The 27220-nt window shown below is 49.7% G+C and overlaps 1 protein-coding gene across 2 annotated transcripts in view; it reads left to right on the top strand.

Moving 5' to 3' along the window:
- Positions 1-392: 392 nt before the first annotated feature.
- Dlgap3 (DLG associated protein 3) overlaps positions 393-27220 on the top strand; it is a 42357-nt gene continuing 15529 nt past the window's right edge. For both annotated transcript variants that reach the window (XM_032897620.1, XM_032897612.1), the window contains exons 1-7: positions 393-475; positions 1988-3139; positions 7009-7214; positions 7554-7626; positions 20497-20710; positions 20875-21188; positions 21487-21572. In XM_032897620.1, coding sequence (XP_032753511.1) covers positions 2039-3139; positions 7009-7214; positions 7554-7626; positions 20497-20710; positions 20875-21188; positions 21487-21572 — 1994 coding nt within the window. In that variant the 5' untranslated portion in view covers positions 393-475; positions 1988-2038. The remainder of the gene's footprint in view (positions 476-1987; positions 3140-7008; positions 7215-7553; positions 7627-20496; positions 20711-20874; positions 21189-21486; positions 21573-27220) is intronic.

The following is a 27220-nucleotide window of genomic DNA, read 5'->3' as shown; positions in this document are numbered from 1 at the left end:
CGTTATACTACAGACCCTTCAAGGACAGGGCCGCACTCAAATGACCTCCGTATGCTTCTCGTTCAATCTGCCTTCCGCTAGGTAGGCACTCAACAAATGTCTGTGGAACGCGGCCATATTTAAGGGCAGTGAAAACGCTGTAGCTGAGCCTCATGGACAGATCACACAGACACCTGCAGTTGGAGGTAGTCCAACCTGTGCGCAAATTTGCATACATTTGCATAATGAAGCCAAGTTCATTTCCCTGAGGGTCTGAAGCCTCTGCATCGTGGGGGATCCAACCAGTCCTGGTTTGGGGGGTTGGGAAAGAAAATTGCCAGGGCAGAGACCTGTCCCGAGGACTCCAGGAGGAGCGTCCTTCCTTGGCTCACTACCTCTCTCTTTCCTGTCAGGAGCCAGTGGTCCTGCGCCTGCTGAAGTTAGGATTCTGCCTGGTGGTGGGGATCCTGACATCAAGGATGGGACACCCCGGATGGTGAGTGTTAGAAAATTTGCTAGATGGGGGTTATATTTGGGTTCTTGAATCCAAATACTTGATAGGCGGTGACTCACCCATTTACCGGCTTTTTCATCTCCCCATTTTGAGCTCCATTTTCTCATGGTAAGTGTGGATAATGTCTACAAGACAGGATTTTCAGTCAGCTTAGAGACTGATGTGTGCACCATACCCGGTACATCACCAGCGCTAGGGAAATAGTAGATGAGCTGCGGGCAGGATCTGGGAGAAACCAGAGGTAGAACGGGTGAGGGGAAGCCGTGTCGGGAGGAAGGGAGATTGAGTCTTAAGAGGTACTGCTGTCGGGGTTGGGGATTTGGCTCAGTGGTAGAGTGTTTGCCTAGGAGCTGAAGGCCCTGGGTTCGGTCCCCAGCTCAAAAAAAGAAAAAAAAAAAAAAAAAAAAAAGAGGTACTGCTGTCTGGAGTCTTTGAGACTGTCATCTCCTAGTCAGCAGATGGCCCAGGAGCTGGTCTAGAGTGGGGGAGGGCTCCGTCTGCCAGATCCTCTGTCCCTGTCCCTCCTGCTGTCACCTCCTCCTGCCATAGCTCCTGTCCTGGCAGCTCCTGGAGTCCTGATTGGAGGCAACTCTTGCTGAGAGCTGACCTCTCTTGTCCTGTCGCCTCGGCAAGCCTGGGATGAGGGCCAGGGACACTGGTTCCACAGTGGCTTCTCCACTGGCTTCCAGCTTCTCCAGCCCACTGTTCCTGGGAGGAAAAACTCCTGGGTTCCATTCACAGTCCAGTGGTCAAATGTTGCCTGCTTTAGCCAGGAAAGCCCGGAGTCTTTCCTCCCTCCGAGATGCCTTCTCATGGTCAGGGAGGTTGGCAAAGGGTAATCGGCAAGGGAAGAGGGCGGGGACTCCAGTGGTTAGTGTCGGGAAGCCAGCAAAGGTGGGAGAAGCCAACTCTAGTTTTCCTGCCTATGGCATTCCCCAGAGGAGGGGAGCGGAGGAGACTGCAGTCGAGGCAAGGAAGTAGACATGGAAGGAATAGGGGTTCTATGGAGTGGCGTGGAGATGTAGACCTGAAGTTAGTGTTCTCTTCCTGGAACCTGCAGCAGGGGGATGCGGGATAGGGCTGAGGTGGCGGAATGGCTGTGGATCAATTTGCTTCAGCTTAGCTTGTTAAAAGCCAGTTCACCTAATGACTGGTTTCTTTGAATATGTGGTCTGTCTGCTTGGGCTGCCTTTTGTTTTTGATAATCTAAAGATATTTAAAAGCCCATTTGGCTGAGAGCATTTCCTCTTGTGGATGAGTATTTATCAAATTTGCAACCGTGATGAATGATGGGATTATTCTGTGCCCTCGTGTCTTTGTCTATTATGACTGTTTTAAGGACTTTTCAGTCCATGTGTGGAAAGATAGTATAATTAATCACAATAAAATTGGTAGGCAATACCCACAGGGATGCCACGGTGCCTAGCGAAAGATGATTTTAGGTAAAGTGGCCTGTTGTTCAGTCCAAATCCCTTTTCTCTTCTATTTTCTCAGGAGGTTCCTGGGGCCTGGCCCCCAACAGTATGAAGAGCCTTTACTGAGGCCATGAGGGGTTACCATGGCGACCGAGGCAGCCATCCCCGCCCAGCCCGCTTTGCTGACCAACAGCATATGGACGTGGGCCCAGCTGCCAGGGCCCCGTACCTGCTGGGCTCCAGGGAGGCCTTCTCCACCGAGCCCCGCTTCTGTGCCCCGAGAGCTGGCCTGGGACACCTTTCTCCAGAAGGGCCCCTGAGCCTGAGTGAGGGTCCATCATCTGTAGGCCCCGAGGGAGGCCCAGGGGGGGTGGGGGCTGGGGGAGGCAGCAGTACCTTCCCCAGGATGTACCCGGGCCAGGGCCCCTTCGACACCTGTGAAGACTGTGTGGGCCACCCACAGGGCAAGGGTGCCACCCGCCTGCCTCCCACACTCCTGGATCAGTTTGAAAAGCAGTTGCCAGTTCAACAAGATGGCTTCCACACACTCCCATACCAGCGAGGTCCAGCAGGGCCTGGTCCTGGACCTGGATCTGGCGCTGCCCCTGAGGCTCGCAGCGAGAGTCCTAGCCGCATCCGGCACCTGGTTCACTCTGTGCAGAAGCTGTTTGCCAAGTCCCACTCTCTGGAGGCACCTGGGAAGCGAGACTATAATGGGCCTAAGGCCGAGGGAAGAGGTAGCTCTGGGGGAGACAGCTACTCTGGTCCAGGCTCTGGAGGCCCCCCCACCTCCCACCACCACCATCACCACCACCACCATCACCACCACCAGTCCCGCCATGGCAAACGGAGCAAGAGCAAGGACCGCAAGGGGGATGGGCGACACCAGACCAAGGCCACAGGCTGGTGGAGCTCTGATGACAATTTGGACAGTGACAGTGGCTTTCTGGGTGGGAGGCCCCCTGGAGAGCCCGGAGGTCCCTTCTGCCTGGATGCTCCAGATGGGTCCTACCGGGACTTGAGCTTCAAGGGGCGTTCGGGCGGGTCAGAAGGCCGCTGCCTTGCCTGCACTGGTATGTCCATGTCCCTGGATGGACAGTCAGTCAAGCGAAGTGCCTGGCATACCATGATGGTCAGCCAGGGCCGGGATGGATACCCAGGGGCCGGGCCAGGCAAGGGGCTCCTGGGTCCAGAGACCAAGGCCAAAGCCAGGACTTATCACTATTTGCAGGTGAGGCTTGGTGGGGTAGGGGACCATGTTTTGAGTCCTCACCAGTCTGGTCAGCTGGGGGAATGACGGATATAATTGGGTGGAGTCCAGCTGTCCCTGTATTGGAGGTCTTGAAGGAAGGAGGCTCTGCCTCATGAAACCTTGAGCCCCTTTGGGGCTTCTCTTTCCTCATTTGTACATTGGAGGGACCCCTCTAATCTGACCAGTGATGTTGATACCAGGAAGACTTCTTGGCTTGGATGAGATGTGCTGACCACTGTCTTCTGGGGTGGAAGAAGGCGGTGGACAGGACATAATGGCATTGTCTTTGAGCTTGGGGCTTGGGAGTTGGAAAGAAGTCCCTTCAGCCCCAAGCCCTTCCCTAGAACTTTTATATGCAAATCCTGGTGGTCCAGTTCATTGGAATATGAAGGTCAGATTCCAGAACATTCCTCTACTTGGGTTTGTCATCTGGGCTGTGGTGTGGCGGGACAGTCCAGAAAATTATGGAGGACTCTGGAGGAAATGCCTCTTGGGGGATTTTCCAAGGCTGGCGACACACTGGAGTCTGAGTCCTGTTGTCATTCAGGCAGTGTGGTGGAGTGGGTGGGGAAGTGATGGCGTGACCCTCTCTCATCCTACCCATGTAACTTGTGGTCTTTTTTGCCACAAGGAGCTCCGAGCCCTTTCCTGGGGCTTTCATTCCAGTTTCAACCAGCCCACATTGATTGTTTGAATGTTCCTGGCCTTTTAGGGGGAAAACGTCAAGTTTTGGAGGTCCACAAGGTTTAGGGTTATCTCCAATGTGGGCATTTCTCTTGGGTTGTTGATCCACATCCATTCATTCAGTGAGCACATCCTTAATACAGCAACCGAGACCCTGGCTGCCGAGGGCTCGTGGTTTCTAGGGAATAGACCAGGAAAGAGATGGTAGGTTATGTGATACAAGAGAGTCCTGGGTTCCTGGGGAACACAGAAGAGGCTCCTCACTCACCTGTGGGCGGTGGCTAGGGGTGGCTCCAGGGGGCTCCTGTGAGGAATGTCTCCTGAGCTGAGTCTCAGTGGAGGAGTTGGAGTGCAGATTGGAGGTGTTCCAGGAAGTTCCTACAGTGCGTTGGAGAGGTGAGCTCGCATGAGCCTTTGGGGTGACATTGGCCTTGCCTGTAAGTTGTACACATGTTAGTGCTCTCCTGTGGGGAATCACACGAAAGCCCAGGAGAGCAAACAGCACTGTAGCAAAAACGGGATGAGACTTCTGGGATTTGAGCCGGGGGTAGGTCAGCTTCAGATTGTTCCCTCCCTGGGTGGGGAGGGGCTCTAGGCTGAGAACTGAGGAGTGCAGGGAAAAACACACTGTTCCTCCCCTGTAACCAGACCTTGCTACCATATTGCTGCTCCCTGCTGCTTCTCCAGGGCTGTCCTGACCTCCCTGGGGGCTTCCTTTTTAACATGCACCTCACAGTGTCCTGCAGTGGAAAGAGCTCTGCAGTGGTTGTGGAGTGGAGCCCTGCAGTGTGTGCCCTCATCTCGCCTCCTGCCACTCCTCTCTGGAGAGGATGGGGGTGGGGATGGCTCTCAGGGCCTGGGCTTCCCGAGCATACTAACATGATGGGGGTTGAGTGGGGGCCTGAGCCCAAGGGTGGGTGAACCGAAGGCTGCAGGGACCTTCCAAGAGAGCCTGATACTCCCCTGTCACATAAGCAGGGGAGGTTGGTTCTATGTGACGTGGTAACTTTATCGGGATTTTCCCCTCTGGCTTTTTCGTTGTTTGTTTTGTTTTGTTGTTTTTTGAAATAGGGTCTCATGTAGGCCGAGGTGATCTCCATCTCCCTGCGTAGCTCAGGCTGCCTCTATCGGCTTCCATTCTGCCTCCTGGGTATGGCAGGGATACTTCACCATACCCTAGCTTCCTACCCTTTAATGTAGCCTGGTTTCTCCCACTGGACACCCGTGTGCCTGTGAGCCTTTTCCAGGTCCCTGCATCCCCCTCAGAACAACATTCATTTCCCTTCGGATGGAGCTCTGGCCCTCGCTGAGCCTGCTCCCTTATGAGGGTCTCTTCCTGAGCCTTCTAGCCCCACCCTTACCACGCGCCCCATCCCCACCCCCTCCCTAAGCCTGCCTCCTTGGAGCCTCTCCTTGCTCTGCTTAACCTCTTCCGGACTGCATGTGTTTTAAAGGCCCTGCTCCTCCAGCCTTCTCTCCTTATATCTCATTCTTCACCGTGTAGGGGACCATCAGAGCCTCCAACCCATGGAGCTGCTCCTTCCCCAACCAGGGCTCCTCAGCCACTGCATCCCTCAGCTGCCCCTGGAGTTAGAGACTACCTCGACTGGCTCTCTTGAAAACATCCACGGCTGCTTTTCTCCTAAAACATTTCTCCAAACCTTCACGCTCTCCCACTCCCTGCCATCCTTTTCTACTTAAAGTCTCAGAGCATAGACCTCCATTTCCCTCACCTCTCACCTCAGTCAGATTTCCCTTGAACTTGCCCTGGGCAGTGGTTACTGGTGGTCTCTGGGCAGCCGTTCCCCCCAACAAAGCCTCCAGCGCCTGTAATAATAGCTAGCATTTACGGAGCGATGTCTGTGTTGCAGGCTCTCAGAATTGCTTGTTTATCTTACCCACCGACCATTCCGGTGCAGGTATAATTACTTTTACCAATTTACAGCCCAGGAAACTGATTCTTAGAGCTCAATTAGCTTTGCTCGAGTTCACCTAGCTAGCAAGTGACAGGGCCAGGATTTGCCCTGGGTCTCCTAACTGCAGAGCACAAGTTACTGACCTTGGAGAACACTGTGGCATTTGACATAATCGACTCCCTTTTCTTCTTGAAATGTCTCGTTTCTGTGACATGGCATTCTCCTGACTCCCTCCCACCCCTCTGCCCACTCCTTCTCAGGTGACTTCACAGGCCCCCTTTCCCTGCTTTGCAGTCCTTTTTAAAATGTCAGCGGGTCTCTCCTCACTTCTCTCCCTCTGCCCCCTGGGGTGTCTCCTTTACTCCGAGGCATCTGGTTACCACCCTTGATTTCCCCATGTCTGCCTCCAGCCCATCTTTACCAGTAAACCCCAAGACTGCACGTAACACCTTCTTGGGTGTTCCTGGCCCTACTCACGGTGCTCAACTCTGAACCCGTCACCCCTCCCCAGATCTGGACTTCTGTGGCTCAGTGCAGGACAACACCCTGTACCCCCGGGTCCTCAGCCACCGCTCTTCTCAGCCATCTTGGACTCCTCCCAGGCTCCTCTTCCCTCCCCCACTAATCAGGCTCACGGATGCTCTTTAGCGCATCCCATCTCCTTCTCCTCCTCTTTCCCTTATTCTCATTGTCTTAATTTAGGCCTCATCATCCCTTGCCTGCCGAACAGCCTCAGCCTCCTAATTGGCTTCCCTCCTGCCACTTGAGCTTCTGCCCGGGCCTGATCTCCTGACCATCTAGCTTCGGTCTAGACTGGAGGGTGCTGATACGCTCCCTGCCTGATACCCTCTGCGGTTCCTTGATAGCTGGGAGGGAGTCAGGAGGGCGAGCGGAGGCCTGTTCAAAGGATGGAGGAGGAAGGGTGAAAGGTCACTGAGGTCAGGCACGGATGAGGATCATGATTGACAGGCCACTCAGGCCTCTGGTCTTCAATGTCTTGGCATCTTGTCTCTTCTGCTGACCCTCTTTTGAGTAGCTAAAGGTCTCCGGAGGATGATGCAGTAACCCCCACAAGAGAGAGAAAACATCCTGACACATTCCCTTTAAGTCCCCTGTGCCTACTCAGTCAGTGCGGCGCGCTCCCCCAGCAGGGCAGAGCGCCCCCTACTGCCAATGGGAGGAAGAATACCCTCTCCTCTAAGCCGACTAGTAACAGTGTCTGAGGGACAGAGGCCCTTGTCCTTGCAGGTGCCGCAAGATGACTGGGGGGGTTACCCCACGGGTGGCAAGGATGGGGAGATCCCCTGCCGCAGGATGCGGAGCGGCAGCTACATCAAAGCCATGGGGGACGAGGAGAGCGGAGACTCAGATGGTAGCCCCAAGACGTCTCCCAAAGCACTTGCCCGGCGCTTTGCTTCCCGCCGTTCCTCCAGCGTGGACACAGCCAGGATCAAGTAAGAATGGTGGGGGAGGGGTGTCAGAGCCGACTTCGGAGTTCCTGCAGGAACCGTATGTAGAGGGTTTTGGATGGGTAGTCCTGCTTAGGATTCAACAGACTATTTTGCTCTGCTCCAAATGGAGTCATAGTCTTTGTCTTAGTGTTTCTTTTGAGTGTGTGTGGGGGGTCTGGGTGGGGTGGAGTCCGGGAGGGACCTCATACTGTGAGTCTCCTGGGTAGTCTCTTTGTGTTTGTGTGGGAGGAACAGAACCTGGTCAGAGGCCCTGATATTATCAGGCCCTCTCTCCACCTGCTAGCGTCCTCCCCTTCTGACTCTGGTATTTGCCTTTTTCAGCTGCTGTGTCCCACCCCGGATCCATCCCCGGAGTTCCATCCCTGGCTACAGCCGTTCCCTTACAACTGGACAGGTAGGGAATGGCCCTATATACATGGAGGGAAGGAGAGGAAAAGGGGGGTCAGCTCCATGTGCTCTTTCAAGGCTGCGATGGTCAGTCTCTGTGAGGAGAGACAGCAAGTCTGGTTATGGGAAAGCCCCGAAACCTGCCTGTGACTTCCAGATCTGCTTTGGGCTGGGGATCTCGGAGAACCCACCCAGGAATGCTCAAAGTGGTGAGCATGCGTGAAGGCAGCGTCATTTCTATTGGGTTCTCCATTCTTCTCCAATCCTGGCTGCCCCAGACTCGTAAATGGCAGAGGATAGGCAGAGTTGAAGTCTCCTGGGCTATCTAGGCCTGAGTTCTGCAGCCACGACCTCTACTCCCTTAGACCCCACCTTCCCTTTCAACACCCCCCTGTTTCCTACCTAGTCTTTGAAATGACAAGAGTAAACCTGAAATGATGGCTCTGTAATCTTGGCACGTGGGCGGTGGAGGTGGGCAAGTTCATGAGTTCAAGGCCAACCTTGGTGTAAGACTCAGCTCTCAAAGAAACAAAACCAAAAGGCAATGTTAGTGTTGACTGTCTCTCAGGGGATTTGTAGGAGTTCAGTGGAAAACATTCAAACAGAAGGCGCTGGTCCAAAACCGATGTTCTATAAAGTGAGTTCCAGTGCTGGGAATGTAGCTCAGTTAGCAAAGGGCCTAGCATTCATTCACAAAGCCCCGGGTTCAATCCCCAGGGATGCATACAACTGGGTATGGCGGCACATGCCTATCTCAGGAGACAGATCAAAAGCTCAAGGTCGTCCTCAGTTACTTAGCAAGTTGGAGGCCAGCCCGGGGCCCAAGAAACCCTATCTCAAAGAAAATAAAGTTACTTCTATACCTAAGCGCAGGCCTCCCCTTCCATTAAATGGAGGCAATGGTAGTTTATATTTGAATGTAGGAACAGGGTTGAATAGAGGCTGAACTACTTACCGGCTGTGTGACCTGGGGCAAGCTACATGACTTTTGAGCCCCTTCCTTCCCTATTTAAAAATAGGCATCATAATAGCATTCTTGGCACATAGCCAGTGCTCAATAAAGGTTAGCTATTTTTACTGTTTGCTGGGGGGCGGGGGGTGCCGGGAGAGCAATGCACAGAGCCACGCAGAAGACCGTCCATCGGCTCCCATTGTGAGCCTCGGCAGTCTCTCAGAAACTCTTTGTTCCATTTCCTGAATCAGGGATTCTGATTTGGCACACACAGCTGTCTCTCTGCCTCAAGCCAGCCTCTGTTCCTAGTCCCATCGGTTAATGCCCAATCTTCATGTTCCTTGCCCGTCGGCGACATCTAACATACTTGAGGACCCTTCTTCCTGGGACTTGTTTTCTCTGGTGGCTTTTGGCCGTCCACCCCCATCTCTCCCCATGACTGTGGTGACATCTGTGTTTCAGGATGTCACCACTGGAGTTTTCCAGGGCTCTGTCCCTTCTCTGTTTTTTACGCCCACTCCATGGGTGATCTCATCCAGGCTGTAGCTTTGAATATTACTGAGAACCTGACGACTCCCAGATGTATAACTACAGCCCAGAGCCTCCCTGAGATGCCAGGCGTGCACATGGAACTGTATATTGGAGCTCACTTGGCTAGCTGCTGCAGACACTCCCCTCCTCCTCCTCCTCCTCCTCTTCTTCTTCCTCCTCCTCTTCTTCTTCCCCCTCTCCTCCCCCTCCTCTCTCCCTCCTTCCTTCCCTCCCTCCCCTTTTCCCCTCTCTGTGCTCTGATTAAACCTTACTCTTGTTGAGCACACGCTCCACTCTATCACAGAGCTATACCCACAATCCATGAAGCCAGAGTGCTCTCCCTGCTAGACAACACCCTATCCTTCAGTCCTTCAGCAAATCCCCTTCACAACATTCCCAGGCTCCATCCACCCTTCAGCAGCTGAACCGCAGGCCCCCATGGGCTTGGTCGGGGCCGTTATGCTGCCTCCTTGTTGGTCTTCTGTGTTTGTCCTGACTCTAACTCATTCTCTGTCAGCAGAGCCAGAATGGTTATTTAAAAATATAACCACATCTGTTTGCCTTTCTGCTCAGAGCCTTGGCCTTTCTCAAAGTAACCAGCCAGGGCTTTGCTGGGGTTTACAGAGCCCCGTGTGAGCCGGCCAGTGTGATTCTGTGTTCATCTCCTAGCTCTGTTCCCTTCCCTTCCTCCACCATACTGTACCCGCCTGCTTCCCAGACATGGACGTTGACATTCTCCAGTCTTAGAACTTGAGCATTTGTTACTGCTTGGGTGTCTCCCTCCAAGATTCTGCTGTGGTCCATTCCTCCTTCACTTTCCCTCCCTCTCCCTCTCTCTCTCTCTCTCTCTCTCTCTCTCTCTCTCTCTCTCTCCTCTCTCTCTCATCTTTTTCCAAGTGTTCTGAAATTTTAATCTCAACCTTCCAAACATTTCCTATTCCTCGCCTTCCTCCTCCTCTCTCTCCTCCTCCCACCTCACATTATCTAACAGTGTATATACTTGGCATATTTCTCCTGGAGGTGTGACTTAGAGTCCTTGCTTTACAGAAGAGGAGAGGTTTAAAGCAGCAAAGACACTGCCCTGTTGTCTCTAATGATGCTTGTCCTCCTGAGTGGATTCCTCTCTTTAGTATTTGCCTTGGACATCTTTTTCCATCTTTGGCTTTAGAGTCTTTTGTCCCGTATGCTTCAGGTATGTCTTTTTAAATAGTTTACATCCATTTGCTAATTGCCCGAGAGTTTTGTACGTTTATATTTATTGTGGTTTGCTTGGCTTTATTTCTGTCACCTTACTTCGTGCCTTCTTTTATCCTGCTGGGGTTCGGGAGAGTGCATCCTGGGGTGCATGTGTGGAGGTCAGATGACAACATGGAGGAAGAATTGCTTCTCTTCTTTCACCACGTGGATCCCAGAGATTGAATTTAGGTCATCAGGCTTGGTGGCAATCCCTTCCACCTGCCAAGCCATCTTGCCTGGCCCTTTCCTGCTTCTTAGATGATACTTTTCTTCCTTCCTTTATGTTGGTCTGTCTGTCTTTCTTCCATTTTTGTTGTGATGGTGTCTCACTGTGTAGCCTAGGCTGGTCTATAACTTGCTATGTATGTAGCCCAGGTTGGTCTATAACGTGTGACCATCCTCCTGCCTCAGCCTCCTGAGGGCTGATGACAGGTTTACGTCAGCACATCCATCAGAGTCGGTGTTTTTCTGCCCCTTTGGATTGATGGAGTTTGCTTTATTCTTCTCTCTGTCAAATCCCACGCTGGTTTGACAGTTACATACCCCATTTTATCCTTTATGGTTTCTCCTGTAATTTTAATGTGCACACTTGACTTAGTCTGCAACCGACAAGGCTTCCTACTCTCGCTCTGAATAATGCACGGTCCTTAGGGTGCTTTAATTTTGATGGCCTCTTTCTTCCCCTTTTAAGCCATAGAAATTTACTTGGGGGTGGGAGAGGGAGGTTCTAGTTCAGTGATGGAATGCTTGCCTAGCATGAACGAGGCCCTGGGTTTTCTCCTCACCGTCCACACAAAAACACTGTTTTCCAGAGACTCTGGGTACTGGAAATGTGGCGTTAACATGTCAGCCACAATGCTTTCCTCTGCTGAGGGACTTGTGTTCTGGTGTTTGAAAAAAAAAAAAAGACATTTTACTGTCGTTATTGGTATTACATTTATTTATATATTATTCGTTTACTTGTGTATTTCTGCCTGCGTTATTTTGTGCTTCCATACACACGGGGAGACCAGAGGACAGCTCGAAAGAGTCAGTTCTGAGGCCACCCGTCTTGGCGGTGGCAATCACCTACGTTCTGTGTCGTCTCACAGTGTGAAAGCTCACCGTCCGCCCTTGAGTGCTGGGGCCTCGCACGTCTGCAAATGTGCTGTCCTACTGCGTTATATCCCCAGAATTCTTTTGTTTTTTTACTTTTTAAGTCATATTTCTATATTAGTGCGCATGTGTCCTACAGTGTATGTGTGGAGATCAGAGGACAACTTGTGGGGGTCTTGTTCTTTCTCTCATGTGGGTTTCAGAGATCAAACTCAAGTCACCAGGCTTGGTGACAAGCGCCTCCACCTGCCCTTAGAACCCTTCTTGCTTTTTTATTTAAAGAAATGATTTTTTTTGTTGTTGCCACTGTTGTTTTGTTTTTGAAACAGGGTTTATCCGTGTAGCCCTGGCTGTCCCAGAACTCGCTCTGTAGGCCAGGCTGGCTGCGGTCTCAGAGATCCACCTACTTCTGCCTTCCAAGGGCTGGGGTTAAGGGCATGTGTCACCGACTTCCGGTCTCATTCAAACTAATCTTGAAATTACTATCCTCCTGTCTCGACCTCTTGAGCAGCTAGATGACAGCCCTGTACTGTCAGACCCGATAAATCACATTCACTTTAATGGAGGTGTCTTAGTTAGGGTTTACTGCTGTGAACAGACACCATGACCAAGGCAACTCTTATAAAGGACAACATTTAATTGGGGCTGGCTTACAGGTTCAGAGGTTCAGTCCATTATCATCAAGTGGGAGCATGGTAGTATCCAGGCAGGCACGGTGCAGGAGGAGCTGAGAATTCTACTGCGATTCGATTTAGCTGAGAGTTGATCAGAAGGCAGACAGAAGACTGACTTCCAGACAGCTAGGAGGAGGGTCTCAAAGTCCACGCCCATAGTGACACATTTCCTCCAACAAGGCCACATCTACTCCAACAAGGCCACACCTCCTAATAGTGCCACTCCCTGGGCCAAGCATATTCAAACCACCCCAGGAGGTAGATCTCATAAATTTTTATTTTTTTTCTCCCAGAAAATTCATTTTAATATAAAATGAAATCTTTGCTTTAATCCAAAATCATAACAAAATTAATGTCTTTCTCATCTTAGTGTAGGCATTTGATCAGTTTTGAGGGTGTTTTGGGTGAGGGCACATGACATGTGACATTTGATTTTCGTTTTTTGAGATAGGTCTCATGTAGCTCAGGCTGGTTTCAAATTCGGGGTTGGGGATTTAGCTCAGTGGTAGAGCGCTTGCCTAGGAAGCGCAAGGCCCTGGGTTCGATTTCCAGCTCCGAAAAAAAGAACCAAAAAAAAAAAAAAAATTCACTGGGTAGCTGAGCGTGGTCTTGAACTTCTGATCCTCCTTTTTCTACCTCTCAAGTGCCGGGATGACAGGTCTGTGCCACTATGCTTGGTTTTAGGCCATCCTGTGGGTGGAGTCCTGGGCTTCATGCATGCTAGGAAAGTGCTCTACCCATGAGCGGGCCCCAGACCCTTGTTCGTTTTTGTTTTTACACTATTACTCCTAAGTCATATACACATATACACCTCTCTCTCTCTCTCTCTCTCTCTCTCTCTCTCTCTCTCTCTCTCTTCCAGGTCATATGTTTGTCTATGAGTTCCTTCCACCTAAAGTGTATTCTTTAGTTTCTCACTGGTGATTGGTAGCATGCTGTGACAGACTGATGCCATTTAGCCTGTCGGGGGACATCCAAGTCAGTGTCAGTCCCTCTCACTGTCTGATTTAAGAAGTCCGCTGCACCACGACTGTCTCTGTGTGCACTTCCCGTTCTTCTCTGGTTGCCGTTGAGAGCTTGCTTAGGCTTTGGCGTCTGCATCTTCCCTGTGGTGTGCGCGTTTGCACGTACACTCCCTAAGTCTGAGGGTTCGGGGCTTTCATGACTTTTGGAAAGCCCACCCTGCCTCCTTTGTACGTACTGGCTTGGTAGGCCCCCACTCCCTAGCCTCTACTCTCAAGTGACAGTTGAACCCACGGGCCTGCACACGTCAGGGAAATACTCTACCACGGAGCTACATGCCCCAGCCTCCCTCTTTGTCCAGTGTAGTGGTATGTACCTTTAAATCTCAGTCTCCGGGAGGGAGGCGGCTTGTGGTGGGTTTGAGGCCAGCCTATTCTACATATCAAGTTCAAGGCCAACCAGTGCTACTTAGTGAGAGCTTGTCTGGACAAAAGTTCTTTTCTTCTTGAGACTGGATGTTTTGAATTTGCCCAGGCTGACTTCGAACTCAGTCTGTAGCCCAGGTGGGTTCTGAGTTTATGGTCCTTCTGCCCCAGCTTCCTTATGTTGGGTCATAAGGTTGTGGTACCAGGCCTGCCTGGTTTCTTGGTGGTGGAGGTTGACCCAGATGGTCTCCAGTGATAAGAACTCTACGAATGAGCTACACTGAAGCCTTTGGCCTCTCCTTTCTCTTCCTCTTCCTCCTCCCATTGTCTTTCTGGGTCTCCCATCCCATGCATGTCTATTTGCTTGCTATTGTCCCTTGTTTGAATTTTCGAGAGTTTATTTTCCTCTCCACACTTTAGATTGGACAGTCTGAATTGCTTTGCCTTCAGATTTGCTGATCACATCTTATATTAAACCTCTCAATGGAATTTTTAATTTCAGTGAGTTTACTTTCCAGTTCTTGAATAGATATTTATATTTCTTTCTTAAATTTTACAAATTCTTTGTGTGTGCGTGTGCGCGCAGGTGCATGTGTGTGTATGTGTGTGTGAGTGAGTGTGTGTGTGTTGGTGCACGCACATACCACAGCACTCAGTCGCAGGTCAGAGGGAAACGTAATGCTGTCAGTTCTCTCTTTTCTCCTTTATGTGGGTTCCAGGGTTGGAATGAAGAGAGCCAGGCTTTCTTGTCAAGCGCCTTCACCCGCTGAGCCATCTCGCTGACTCCACATTTGTTTTTCTTTAAACAAATTAATAATTATAAGGGCCCAGTGAGATGGCTCAGCACTTAAAAGAGCATACTGCTCTTACAGAGGACCCAGGTTTGGTTCTTGGAAACTACATTATGCTCTAACTCCAGTGCTCCTGGGGAGGGGGGGAAGGGAGAGCCAATGCTCTCTTCCGGCTTCTGAGGGCACCTCAGTGCACATATACTCATAATTTTAAAATGAATAATAATAATAATAAAAGGCCTGCAGTTTTGAAAAGCCAATGTAGAATGATGTTGAGTTTAGTGTCAGCTGGGGCTACGTGGTGAGTGAAATTGGCCCGGGCACTGCCGGGAGACACTGTCTAGGCCCCTCCCCCTCCTTTTCATTTGATGATTATGATTTGTATCCATGAAATCACTGTTACCATGCCTGCCTTTCAGTCTTTAAACATGGCTCCCTTTAGCTCTTTGAATATGGTTATAATAACCACTCAGTAGCTTGCGTGTGTGATAAACCCAACATTTGGAGACCATTTATACTTTCTTCTTTATTTGCATGACAAAATATTTTGTTGAGTACCGAGCATTTTAGGTAATATAGTGTGACAATTCTGGGCTCTTATTTTTACCTCCTAAAGACTGCTGTTACTTTGTTTATTTGTGTTAATTCCTGGAGGGAACCTGTGAAGTCTGCTTTTCCTGCAACACAGAGTCTCTGATTCTTCACGTTTCTTTCTTTTTTTCTCTCTTCCATTTCCTGCTGCTTTTGAAGCCTCGTTTCCTAGAGATTGTTCCAGTGTCTTCATGGCTTTGTTTTGGCCAAAGATGGGGTAGAAGTTGTCCTCAAAACCCTTGAGGACAATGAGGTTTCCTCTCTTGGTTTATGGTTGGTTTCAAGCCTCCCCGGCTTTCATTCAACACCAAGGTCTCTGGGGCTTCCTGTGCACATGCGTACAGATTCCCTGCTGAGGGATGCTGGGTGATGGTGTACAGGTTTCCAGACCCTTCTCTGTGTCATTCCCAGAATTCTCTGTAAAGTATCAGGCCAGGACTGGTGAGGTGACCCCGGTGGTAAGCCTGTTGACCAGGGTCTCATCCCCAGAGCCCACATAAAGATGGGACCCCCCCCCAGAATAAAGCCCAAGTGTGCAGACACACAATATACATAAACAACAAACAGAAATCTTAAAAAAAAAAATAGGTCTAGTCAGCGGGGCTGCTGCTTGCTGCACAGAGTAACATTGTGGCCAGCCTTCCTGCTCTTGACATACCTGATGGTGCTCCAACTTCAGGGGGGCCTCCAGCTGCCGCAATAAAGCAGCTCTGTGGATAGCCTGCAGCATTAAGCCTGGAGTGCTGCCACCTGAGAAGCTGGGGCCTTGGGGACTGGGGACAGGATCAGAGTCCTTCTCACCCAAAGCGAAGTAATTTTCCTGTGTGCCTTTGATCAGCTTTCAGAGTGACAAAATGGTTGTTTCTGACATCGTGTCCGTCTTTCGAGTTGTCTGGGGACAAAGATCGGTTGTTCTCATTTTGTCTGAAGTCCTGAGCAAGTCTGGGGAATTCTCAGCCTGGGCTATCTCTACACCTTGCCTTCCCCACAGTGCTCCTGGTGTCTCCATCTTGACCCATACTTGTGCAGGGGACCTTCCCTCCCTGTATTGTCACCTTCCCTTGAGGCTCCCCATCTCTTTGCTTCCCTTCACTGCTTCTTGGTGTTGACGCTTTATTAAAATTTCTTCTATTATTTCTTGGTTACTATTAACTTATAAATTGTGCTTTAAATTTCACTGAGGGTTTTTTTTTTAATTTTTAGAAATTTTCTGGGGTTCCTTTTCAAATCTTTAATATCCATCCCCAGTCCAACTTTTTAGTTTTGCCTATATTTCTTTTTTCTTTTCTTTTCTTTTCTTTCTTTTTTTTTTTTTTTTGAGGCAGGGTCTCATGTAACTCAGACTGAGTTAAAAACTCAACTGTATAAAACTCAACTGTAGTGGATGATGTCCTTGAATTCTTGATCCTCCTGCTTCCACCTTTGAGGTGGTGGGACTGCAAGCATTCACCTAGTTTTATCGTTTAAAGTATAAACTCTTAAACAGTTGATCCTGGGTACAATATAGCCTCAATACTTAGGAGAATGAGGCAGGAGGATTGTTTAAGCCTAGCATTTTGGGGCTATCCTGGGCAAAATAGAGAGACAATATTATTTAGCTAGGCATTGTGGGAATTCAAGGCCAGTGCTGGCTCCATTGTGAGTTCAAAGCCAGCCGGGGCTACAGGAGACCCTGTTTCAATGACAGCGAACAAGGAACTCAAAAATAAACAAACAAGCAAACAAAAAACCCACAACAAAATTCAAAACAAAGCCAAACAAATGAATAGCAGCAACAAAAGCCCTCACAACCACAAAGTACAGCATGGTTTACACGAGATTTTCTTATAGCCAAGGTAACGTTAGGTGCAGAATGCCTAGCTTCTGGATGACTGAGCCCAGAATGATTTAGTTCTGTTTTTATGCCATAGTTTGAATTAGTTACCCATGGCTACGTGATGAATTGTCCAAAGAGCCTTACATTACCTCCTGATTTCTGTGGGCTACCTTAGCCCTGAGCACCTGGGTATGGTGTCCCACAAGGCTGCAGTCAAGGTGGTGGGCAGGCTGCAGTTATATCACAGCCTTGAAGAAGACTTGCTGGCATGCGTACCCTCGGCCCTCCATGGCTTATTGGGCAGTGATAAGAGTTTTACCTCCTTTGTAGCAATGGTAGAGAGAGGTTGCTGTGTGTGTGTGTGTGTGTGTGTGTCTGTGTGTGTGTGTGTGTGTGTGTCTGTGTGTGTCTGTGTGTGTGTGTGTGTCTGTGTGTGTGTCTGTGTGTGTGTGTGTGTGTCTGTGTGAGTGGGGGGGCGCACGTGCATGTGCAGAGAGACAGAAACTAAGGTGGAAGCCGCTCTATCTGCTGCATTTTATTCTTTAGAAGGGACCACTGGGTCTAGCCCACATTCCAGAGGAAGCATGCGCCATTAAGGGTATTATTAACCTGTAGACCAGGTTACGTTGTCTTGGATGCAGAAGAAGTAGTTACCTCCTGTTCAATGTGGCGTCCTCTAGGTAAGGTCAGAGCAATTTCAATGCCGTGTGATCTCCTGGGATACATTCTGTGGTTGTTTCTGTTGGAACATTCCTGATCTGAGACTGCTTCGCGTTGATTTTTTAATGCGGGCCGTGCAAGCCCATGCACACACACAGTCCTGAGACTGTGGGGGGACTGGTTAGTGCATACAGATTCATAGAGGACGGCTTCCCTTCCTCTCCTCGGTATCTCAGCTACGGACTGACTTCCTCGTCATGGGCCCGTGGTTATGACTGATAGTTCTTCTTTTCGTTTTAGTCTACATTATCATTAAGGTTTATGAAGGTTCTCATTTCTGCGTCTCATTTGGAATTCGCAGAGGCCCAAAGCCTCACTCCTGCACCAGAGTGGGTGGTAGAACGTAAACCTTTGGTTGCTGAGACCGGTAGCCCCTGCCTCCAGCCTCCCCCCTCCTCTACCGGGCTGTTTGCAGCATTGGCACACACAGTTCATATTCTGATTTCCCAGACTCCTCTTTGCATTGGTCCCCTGGGGACTGATCTGGCTTTTCTTGTGAGCTCAGCTATGCATATAAAACAACGCTGGTTATGTTGAAGCCAATGTCGTAGACTGCCTTGGAATCAGAGGCATTTCCAAAGGTTAGCTAAAACGAATACCGTCCTTTGGGTGTCCAGAATATTGCCCGGCCTCCGGCTGGACCCACCAACTCTAGCATGGACAATTTCCAATTAGATCCAGACAGAGTATTTTCCTCTCCGCGTGAAAACAGCCTGTGGTTCTGACTCAGGTTGAAGTCAGGCCGAGGATCTTATTTCCCAGGAGGACTCTAACTCTCCTGCAAGTGGGTATTGGGAGGAATAGAGTGGAAGTCCAGGTAGGGAATGGGAATATTCACAGTAAAATGCTATCATTTGATAATCACAAGTAGAATGGGTCAGCTCCTGGAGTTTCATGTGCCCGTGGTTTCCTTGGGTCCTGGTTCATTGTCGGGACCAAGTCGCCTCTTGTCCAGTTCTACTGGGAGATGGCAGCTGCTTTCTCTCTCTTCCCTCTGTCTGCTTTGAATGGAGTTCATTCTGAGCATACCTGTGGGTGGAATTTTAAGGGCTTGGTACCCCCCGCAAGAAGGGGCCTCTCATGCTGAGTGGTCTTGTCAACATGATCCAAGACACTCTTGCTGCTCATAGGCGTCTCTAATGTTTATTGAACGTCTACTATGTCCCTCATGCTTTACGCACGGGAGAGGGCTGGAGTTTGCAGGGCATTGGGATTTAAGAGATTCATTTCATCTTGGAGGCCCCAACAACCCAAGCCAAGAACACCCTTGACCAGGGTTAGATCAGCTCCCCAGTGCTCCAGCAGAACTCTTTGGGCTGGATAGTTTCAGCAGAGCCTCTCAAGGCCAGGAAGAACAGTTCGTTGAGCTCCTGCATTTTAGGAGCTACCCTGGCACCATGCTGTTCTTAATGCCCTGGAGAGAACTGAGCCAGGTACAGCAATCCCGGGAGAGCCACGGCTGGGAACCTCCATCCTCCAGGATGGAGGATCTGCAGAGTCTTTGGGCGTCTGCACACTGGCAACCAAGTTGCTTTGGGAAAAGCCACAGGAAGTCCGAAAGACACAGACACAGTCCTGCGCCATTCCTTGGGTCCGCACAAGAGCCACCAAATATCTTTAGCAGTTTTGGTTCTAAGTAGCAAAGCAGAGAGGAACAACGGTACCTCAAGGGCAGGTGCCACAAGTTCCTCAGAGACTCTGAGGACCGGCCAACTTTAAAGGCGACCCAAGACATAAGCTGCTGCAATCCAGTTTTCCTGCCCACCAGACGGGCATCCTCAGACATTTTATCTGCTTCCCTGAGCCTGACAGATGGGCTGGCGATGCCTGCTGCAGTTGAGCAGTCTAGTGAGATCCCATACAACCAAGGAGGCCGAGTCAGGGAAACACTGAGCTGTGTTCTACTTAGGGACTCTTTCAGGTTTGTCACTACAGACCTCTTTCCAGAGAGAGAGGTCACAAAATGCACTTGCTGTTGTAGTGGCCCTGGAATGTTTTTGAGAACCTCAGCCAGGACTTGGTCCAGTGACATCAGCCAGGGGGCTTGCCCTTGGGCTCAGTGGTGACAGTGGCGTAGTCCTCATGAGCACCTGGCCTGTGTTTACCAGGGAGGCCCTGGGACATCCACATGCCATGGCGGGTTCACACTGTGCTGGTCTCTGCTCCAAAGGCTTTGCATATCTATTTCAGTCCTCTTGGCAGCCCTAACCTAGTGCCCTTAGCACTCCCATGGGACAGGTAAGCAAACTGAAGCCCCCAGATATTTACACCCCCAGGCCACACTCTAAGAAAATGGTGGCTCTTGAGTCCAAGCGAGTCTACACTATGACTCATGAAGGAAGTTCCATGGTTTGGCTGAGCGGAAGCCTGAGGTCAAGTTCAAATCCACGGAGAGTGATGCTTGGGCTTTGTACCTGTGATGTGCTTGTGACATATTCATGATGGTGGGGACAGGGTAGTGACCAGTAGGTTAAATGAGAGCCTAGTTAGGTGTGTATAGCGGGGAGCGGCTTGGGGCACTTTAGGACACTTCGCACCATTACCTGTCATTGTCTACCTGCCCCTTGCCAAAGCTCTTTCTAGCATTGCCTTTTATCAGTTTCTAGCCAAGCATGGTGATGAGCACCTGTGATCCCATCCACTAGGGAGACTGAGGCAGGAGGAGTGCTCTGAGTTCTGCTGCCCACCAGGGTGACAGTGAGCTTGGTCTTAGAAAAAAAAAAAACCATACAAAACCAAAACAATGTCATAACAAAAAGCGTTCACTCCCGCAGTCTGCTCTCCACCAGAAGCTGGCCCGGGAGGGTGGATGTTAGTTCCTGGTTCCCTCTGCCAGGGTCAAGTGAGAGAAATGTGAAGCATGGGACTAGGTGGAGCTCTAGAGTCTAGCTAGCGTACAGCATCCCTGAAGGGAGGCGGAGGTTGGTGTTTGTAGGTCTAGGGGTTAGAATGGACCACAGTAGCCCCAAGCGTCGCACAGGGTCGGGGCTACTGTAGACTTAGGTGCTCTCCAAAGCGAAGCACCTAATTGATCCTATCCTATCTCAGCATCTCAATAAAGGTCCTCCTGGTTCCCTCCTCAGCTAAGCGAAGAGTTTAACCAGCAGCTGGAGGCCGTGTGCGGGTCCGTGTTTGGGGAGCTTGAGTCCCAGGCCGTGGACGCCCTGGACCTGCCCGGCTGTTTCCGCATGCGGAGCCACAGCTACCTCCGGGCCATCCAGGCCGGCTGCTCTCAAGACGACGACTGCCTACCCCTCCTTGCTGCCCCTGCCTCTGTCTCAGGGAGGCCCGGCTCCTGTGAGTTTGCCCTCTGTTTGCCCCTGACCTCCAGTTACTTCATAGCTTCTCTCTCTGGGTAGGATTAGGCGGGAGGAACGGTCCTTGGCCACAGGGTCCTGTGTTACCACGTGGGTGTGGCTGTGTGGGGGATGATGGGCGACCCTTTGCATCCCCGTCTGCAGCCTTCAACTTCAGAAAGGCCCCGCCCCCCATCCCGCCGGGAAGCCAGGCCCCACCCCGCATCTCCATCACCGCCCAGAGCAGCACCGACTCTGCCCACGAGAGCTTCACTGCAGCAGAGGGCCCGGCCCGGCGCTGCAGCTCCGCGGACGGACTGGACGGCCCCACCATGGGCGCACGCACCCTCGAGTTGGCACCGGTGCCACCCCGGGCCAGCCCCAAGCCCCCCACACTCATCATCAAGACCATTCCTGGCCGGGAGGAGCTGCGGAGCCTGGCGCGACAGCGGAAGTGGCGGCCGTCCATTGGGGTGCAGGTATGGTTGGCAGTAATAGCTATCCGGGGCTCTGGCTCTGTGTCGTTGAGAATAGATGGAAGGAAATCACAAGGGACGTCTGCATACACAGACCTTAACAAACAAACACATTTCCCTAGGCCGTAAGTAGATCCATCTTGCTCATCGATAGATAAGGCTGCCTGTAAACATCGTCCTTCTCTGGTCTCATTTGTTTGGGACTTGCTTGGTACCAGCCACTTCTGGCCATTCTAGTCCTATGTGGACCATGTGTTTCTTTGGCTAGCGACAGCCACTGACTCCTCCACCCTGCCACCAGGTGGAGACAATCTCAGACTCGGACACCGAGAACAGGAGCCGAAGAGAGTTCCACTCCATTGGCGTTCAGGTGGAAGAGGACAAGAGGTAGGTCACAGTGTGCGTGGGTCTCTCTCGGGTGTTGTTGGGGTTTGAGAATGAAGGGAAGCCAGGACTGTGTAAAGTTTGTACATGCTATTTGCCTAGAAGTGAGAGTATACCTCTGTGTGGTGCGTGCGTGCGTGTGTGCGTGCGTGTGTGCGTGCGTGCGTGGGTGTGTGGGTGTGTGCGTGCAGGTATCAATGCTGGAGAGTTTCAGGAGTTGTTCTTCCGCAATGATTTTATGAGGCATTTGCAGCAAGAGCTTCTACCCTCTGCGCCATCTCACCAGCCCACTTCGTTTTCTTGACACAAGTTTGGTACTCACCAATTAGGCGAGACTGGCTAGCCACCAACTCCTAGGAATCCTCCTGCCTCTGCCTTCCCAGTGCTGGGATTACAAGGACACGGCATCATACTTGGCTTTTTTATGTGGGTTCTGGGGATAAAAACCTAGGTCCGGGTGTGAGAAATGCTTTACCACTGAGCTCTCTCCCCATCCCTTTCTACTGGGGAGGAGTCAGGGTAGATACCGATGTTGCCACGGTAGCCGTCAAGTCTCCATTGAGGGCTTGAAATCCTGCCAACCCAGCCGATCAGAGAGGCTGCAGGAGAGATGCGGTGGTCAGGGGAAGGAAGAGGGCTGCAGGGGATGGGCGTGGGTGGGTTATAGGTTGGTGCTGAGCAGGCCTCCGGCAATTGTCCTTTAGCAGGAGATAACAGGATTCTGCCAGTCCCTTGTTACATCCCGTGGTGTACAAGAATATGAGCTCAAAAGAAACAAACAAACAGGAAGATTGCCTCTCCTGGGTCCCTGGCAGTTATAACACTCCTCCTCACTTGGCTCGCACAGGCATTTAACCAGTGGGGGGTACCTATTATGTGCCTGAATTGGTGGTGAATCAGAAATACTAGAATTGCCAGCAGCCACTGTTCTGGCATTAGGTGGCCTCCGAAACATTGCCTCCTTAATTTCCAGGTGAAGAATTAACATCGTGAGCTCCAGAGGGAGTCCTGGAAAGTGTCCTCTCTGCTTTGGGGGGAACCTGTAGGGAGACACTTCCTCTAATGACCAGGTGGCAGTGCCACTGTGGCCCTACATGTCCTCTGGGCTGCAATGACACCAGGCTGGCAGGCTGGAGTATTGTGGCTGGGAACCTTCTTGGCACTGGCTCTGAGGGCTTCGTGATAATGGGAGACATTAAGGCAGTATCCACGGCAGGCAGGAAACTGGAGCCTGGGTAGCAGTTCTTCATCGCTGTTCCCAGGCACCATTACAAGGCTTTCCGATCCTCCCAGGGTGTTCCCAGTTTCTGAGACTCCCTAAAGCGGCTTCGTTGGAGTGCCTGGTCAAGTCTCGAGGTTCTCAGGGGAGTCACTGTTTCTGTCCTCACCTATGACTGTAGCTCCACGAAGAACTGTGTGCTTCTGAGATATTGGGGTGGCAAAACCAGCCCTGTTCCCTATTGTATTCCTGCAGCTACTGTCCTCCAAACCCTTAACATGCCATAAAAATGAAAGAGCGGTGGTGCCGCGTGGCAAAGTCCATCAAAACATGGAATCATGGTAACAGTTACGGATGGAGACAGTTCTGTGGTCCACATTCCTTCCTGACTTCCTTTAAAACCAACCCACAAATCTTCACTGGTTCTCTGGAAGGCCTTTTGACTCCTCATCCAGATAGGTCCATCCTGGAGGGTGGCCCTCCATTCCTCCTATCAAGCCAGAAACCTGCAGTGGTGCAGCAGGCCTTTGATGCATGCTCAGCCCTTCACTGATGATGTCATTCAGCAGATAATTACTGAGCCTTGGAACGTGACAGCTCCCGGGCTGTGTATTGAATGCCCCGGGGAACTGTCAAAGACATGAATTTTGCCCCATAGAACTTACAGGCTAGAGGGGAGTCAAGACAGTAAATTAACCATGATTAAAACCAGGATTCTATGTAACAGTATAACGCAGGAGCTACAAAAGAAAAGGGGACAAAGTGAACTTAGAGTAGCAGGTGAGGAGCCCACTGGGCTGATGATGGGGGTGAGCATTTTGGGGAGATGGAATAGCATACGGGGAGGTGGAAAGACTTAGGCATGTGTTGGGATCGGGGGGAAGGTCAGTGTGGAGGGGGTGGGCAGAGAGTTGGATAATGCCTGGGCCAGGCTGTACAGGGCACAGGCTAAAAGAACTGGGCTCTAATTATAGGTAATGAGTAGCTATTGAAAGGTTAAAGGAATGGCCCGACACACTTTAATTTATGTTTACAAAAGAGCATTAGCTACTGAATGGAGATTTGCTTTCTTCCTTCCTTTCTCTCTTTCTTGAAGATAAGGTCTCGTCCCTAGCTGGCCTAGAACTCACTTGTGTAGCCGAGGCTAACCCTGAGCCTCCGATCCCCCTGCCTTCAATTCCCAAATGCTGGAATTGTTGAGCATCCCACCACGTCAGGACCAGCATTAAATGGAGAATGAATCTGAGGAAGAAAGAGAAGAAATGAAGTTCACCAGGGTGACTTTCATGATGCAGAAGGATGGTGGTGGGCGGTGGACGTTGTTTTGAACTCTGGTGGCTATTCCAACAGACCTTCCTCCTGTGGTGTTTAGAACTGGCCAGGAATAGTGTTTGTGAGCTGTAAAGTTCTGGATATTTCTTTTGTATTCAGCAGTCTTGCTGGTCCTTCATCGAGCCTCAGGTTACCTGATAATTGTGATTGATTCTTCTATACAGTTAATTTGTTGTTTTCAAGTCGGGATGTTTCTTTCAAATCCATATTTTTAAGTTTTAAGTTTCTTTACTGGGTGTGATGATGAATGTCTTTAACCCGAGCATTTGAGAAGCGGAGGTAAGCAGATTCCACCTTCGTTAGTTCGAGGCCAGCCTAACATACATAGTAAATTCCAGATCAGGTAGGGATACAAAGTAAGACATTGCTTAAATGTTTTTTCTTATGACAATGTGTCAGGTAGGACTTCAGCTCCCTGTTGAGTGGTGGCGGGCTCATCCCATTCCTAATTTATTTGTGCGTGAGTATGTGGCAGTCATAGGATAACTTGCATGATTTGGTTCTCTCCTTCCATGTTGTAGGTCCCAAAGATCAAACGTCAGACTTAACAAAGAGAGCCTTTACCTGCTGAGCCATCTCACTGGGCCCAAGATGCACTTACTTTTTATTTAATACGTATGGGTGCTTTGCTTGTACCACACCATGTGCACCCACGATCCCTAGACGCCAGAAGGTGTCCGATCCCTAGAACTGTAGTTACAAATGGTTGTAAGCTGCCATCTGGGCGCTGAGAATCAAACCTGGGTCCTCTGGAAGAACAGCCAGTGCTCGTAACCACTGAACCATCTCTCCAAGATAGACTTCTAAATTTGTTACAAGTTGCAGTGGGTACCATTTTTGTTGTATTTAGGAATTCTCTCCTAGTCCTACTCTTCTTCTATGTGGAATGTGATGTAAGAGATGAACAAATTTTCCATGTTGCTCTGGTCTTTCAAACGTGGGATAATCTCAGCTTGATCCTACTGTGTACTTAGATGAAATCTGGCCTTATGGGGTGTCAGTAGTGTCATAAACAAGTGTATTTCTTGCTTTAAAAAAGCTAGTCTTGACATAGGCGATGTAGTGTCAGGACTCCTAGGCTCCCTCTTACTTCCTGATCTTCCACTTTCTTGAATGACTTCAGAGCCCAAAAAAAGTGTAGTTCAAAAATTATATTTACTGAGTCTGTATCTTAGTAGTTGGGAAGAAGGTGGAAAGAGGAGGATACTGTTCTTTTTTATAAAAGAAATTACAGCACCTTCACTTAGATCATATTTACTGTAACCATATCACATGGGAGAATCTAGCTGCAAGAGAGGCTGTGAAGTATAGTCTAACCCATGAAGCACACGGCTAACAATCAGGGCTTTTTCTGTCTAAAGACAAAACCAAAAACGGATATATGGAGCCCTCAGTCTTGGCTATATTTTATATATATATAATTAGATCTTTGACTATTTACTCCTTGAAGATTTCTACATACATGTTCATAAGTACTATTGGCCCATAATTTTTTTTTTTTTTTTTGAGCCAGGGGCCAAACCCAGGGCCTTGTGCTTGCTAGGCAAGCACTCTACCACTAAGCTAAATCCCCAACCCCTGGCCCATAATTTTTAAAAATACTATCTCATGTAGTGCAGGTTGGCCTTGAACTCTGGTCCTGCTTCTGTCTCTCAAGTGCTAGAATCACGTGTGTGCCAACATGCTTGCGCCATACTTTTGTTTCAGTTGTTATTCAGTTTAGAAATCAAGCTCACGCTAGACTTCTAACATGAGTTTGATAGATTTCTCCGTGTGTTCTTAGAAACAGTTTTATAAGCAGGGTGATCTTTTCCCTAAGGGTTACCAAAAGTTGCCATAAAACTTTCTAGTCTAGTGTCTTTTGGGGATCGAAGAAAAATTTAAATTATCTTTACTTATTTAGTGGTTATTAATCTAGTCTGGTTTTATATTTTTTCTTCTTCTTCAGTCAGTATTTTTAAACCACTGTATAAAAATGGACAGTTTACAAAACTTTGGCACAAAATATCCTTTCTCATGCTGTTATGATGCTATAAATATTCGTTCTTTCTCTATGTTGTTTTTATTTATATTTTGCATTCCTAATACCATGCTGTCTTACTGTTTCTATTGCTGTGAAGAGACACCATGATCAAGACAACTTATAAAGGAAGGCATTTCAATGTGGGCTTGCTTATAGTTTCAGAGGCTTAGTCTATGAGCATCATGGCAGTGAGCATGGCAGCGGGGAGGTAGGCCAGCCTGAATGGTGCTTGAGCAGTAGCTGAGAGCTTTATTTCTTGATTGGAAGGCAGCAGGAAGAGAGACAGTCAGACTCTGCCTAGTGTGGACTTTGGAACCTCAAAGCCCACCCCTGGTGACACACCTCCTTCAATAAGGCCACACCTCCTAATCCTTCTAAAACAGTTCCACTGACTGGGGACCAAGTACTCAAACATATGACCCTATTGGGGGTGGGGATTCTCACCTAAACCACCACACGTACTTATGCATGACCTCTCTCTCTTTCTTGATCAGCTTTGTAATTTTTTTTTTTGCTTTTTATTTTTTAACACTTAAACATGTTTTTAAGTAGTCTTATTAGTTTTTGAACCTTGTCTTTTAGTATTGATGAGAAGTCTCTCCTACTTCTTAATATGTGCCGAGAGGGAGGAAGGGAGACTCATGTAATTTCAGCCGCCAAGGATGACTTTGACCCCTCTGACCCCACCTCCCAAGTGTTGGGATTTCAGGCTCATGTCACTGTGCATGGCTTTTGATGTATGCTTTCACTGCTCTAAAATCCATCTAAACATATACTGTTATTGTTGGATCGTCTAAGTGCTTAAATTTAGTATCTTTTATTGCTCAGTTTTATATAGTTTATAACTTTCATCATTATTTTCCCTCCCTCCCTCCCTCCCTCCCTCCCTCCCTCTCTCCCTCTCCCCCTCTCTCCCTCGCTTTCTTTCTTTCTTTCTTTCTTCCCTCCCTCCCTCTCTCCTTCCTCTTCCTCATTCTTAGTTGTTGTTGTTTATTTTAATTTCTTTGAAACAGGGTTTCTCTGTGTAGCTCTGACAGTCCTAGAACTCACTCTGTAGACCAGGCTGACTTCGGAACT

Source organism: Rattus rattus, chromosome 1, assembly GCF_011064425.1.
Source record: "Rattus rattus isolate New Zealand chromosome 1, Rrattus_CSIRO_v1, whole genome shotgun sequence".
NCBI lineage: Eukaryota > Metazoa > Chordata > Mammalia > Rodentia > Muridae > Rattus > Rattus rattus.
This window is presented reverse-complemented; position numbering and strand designations above follow the sequence as displayed.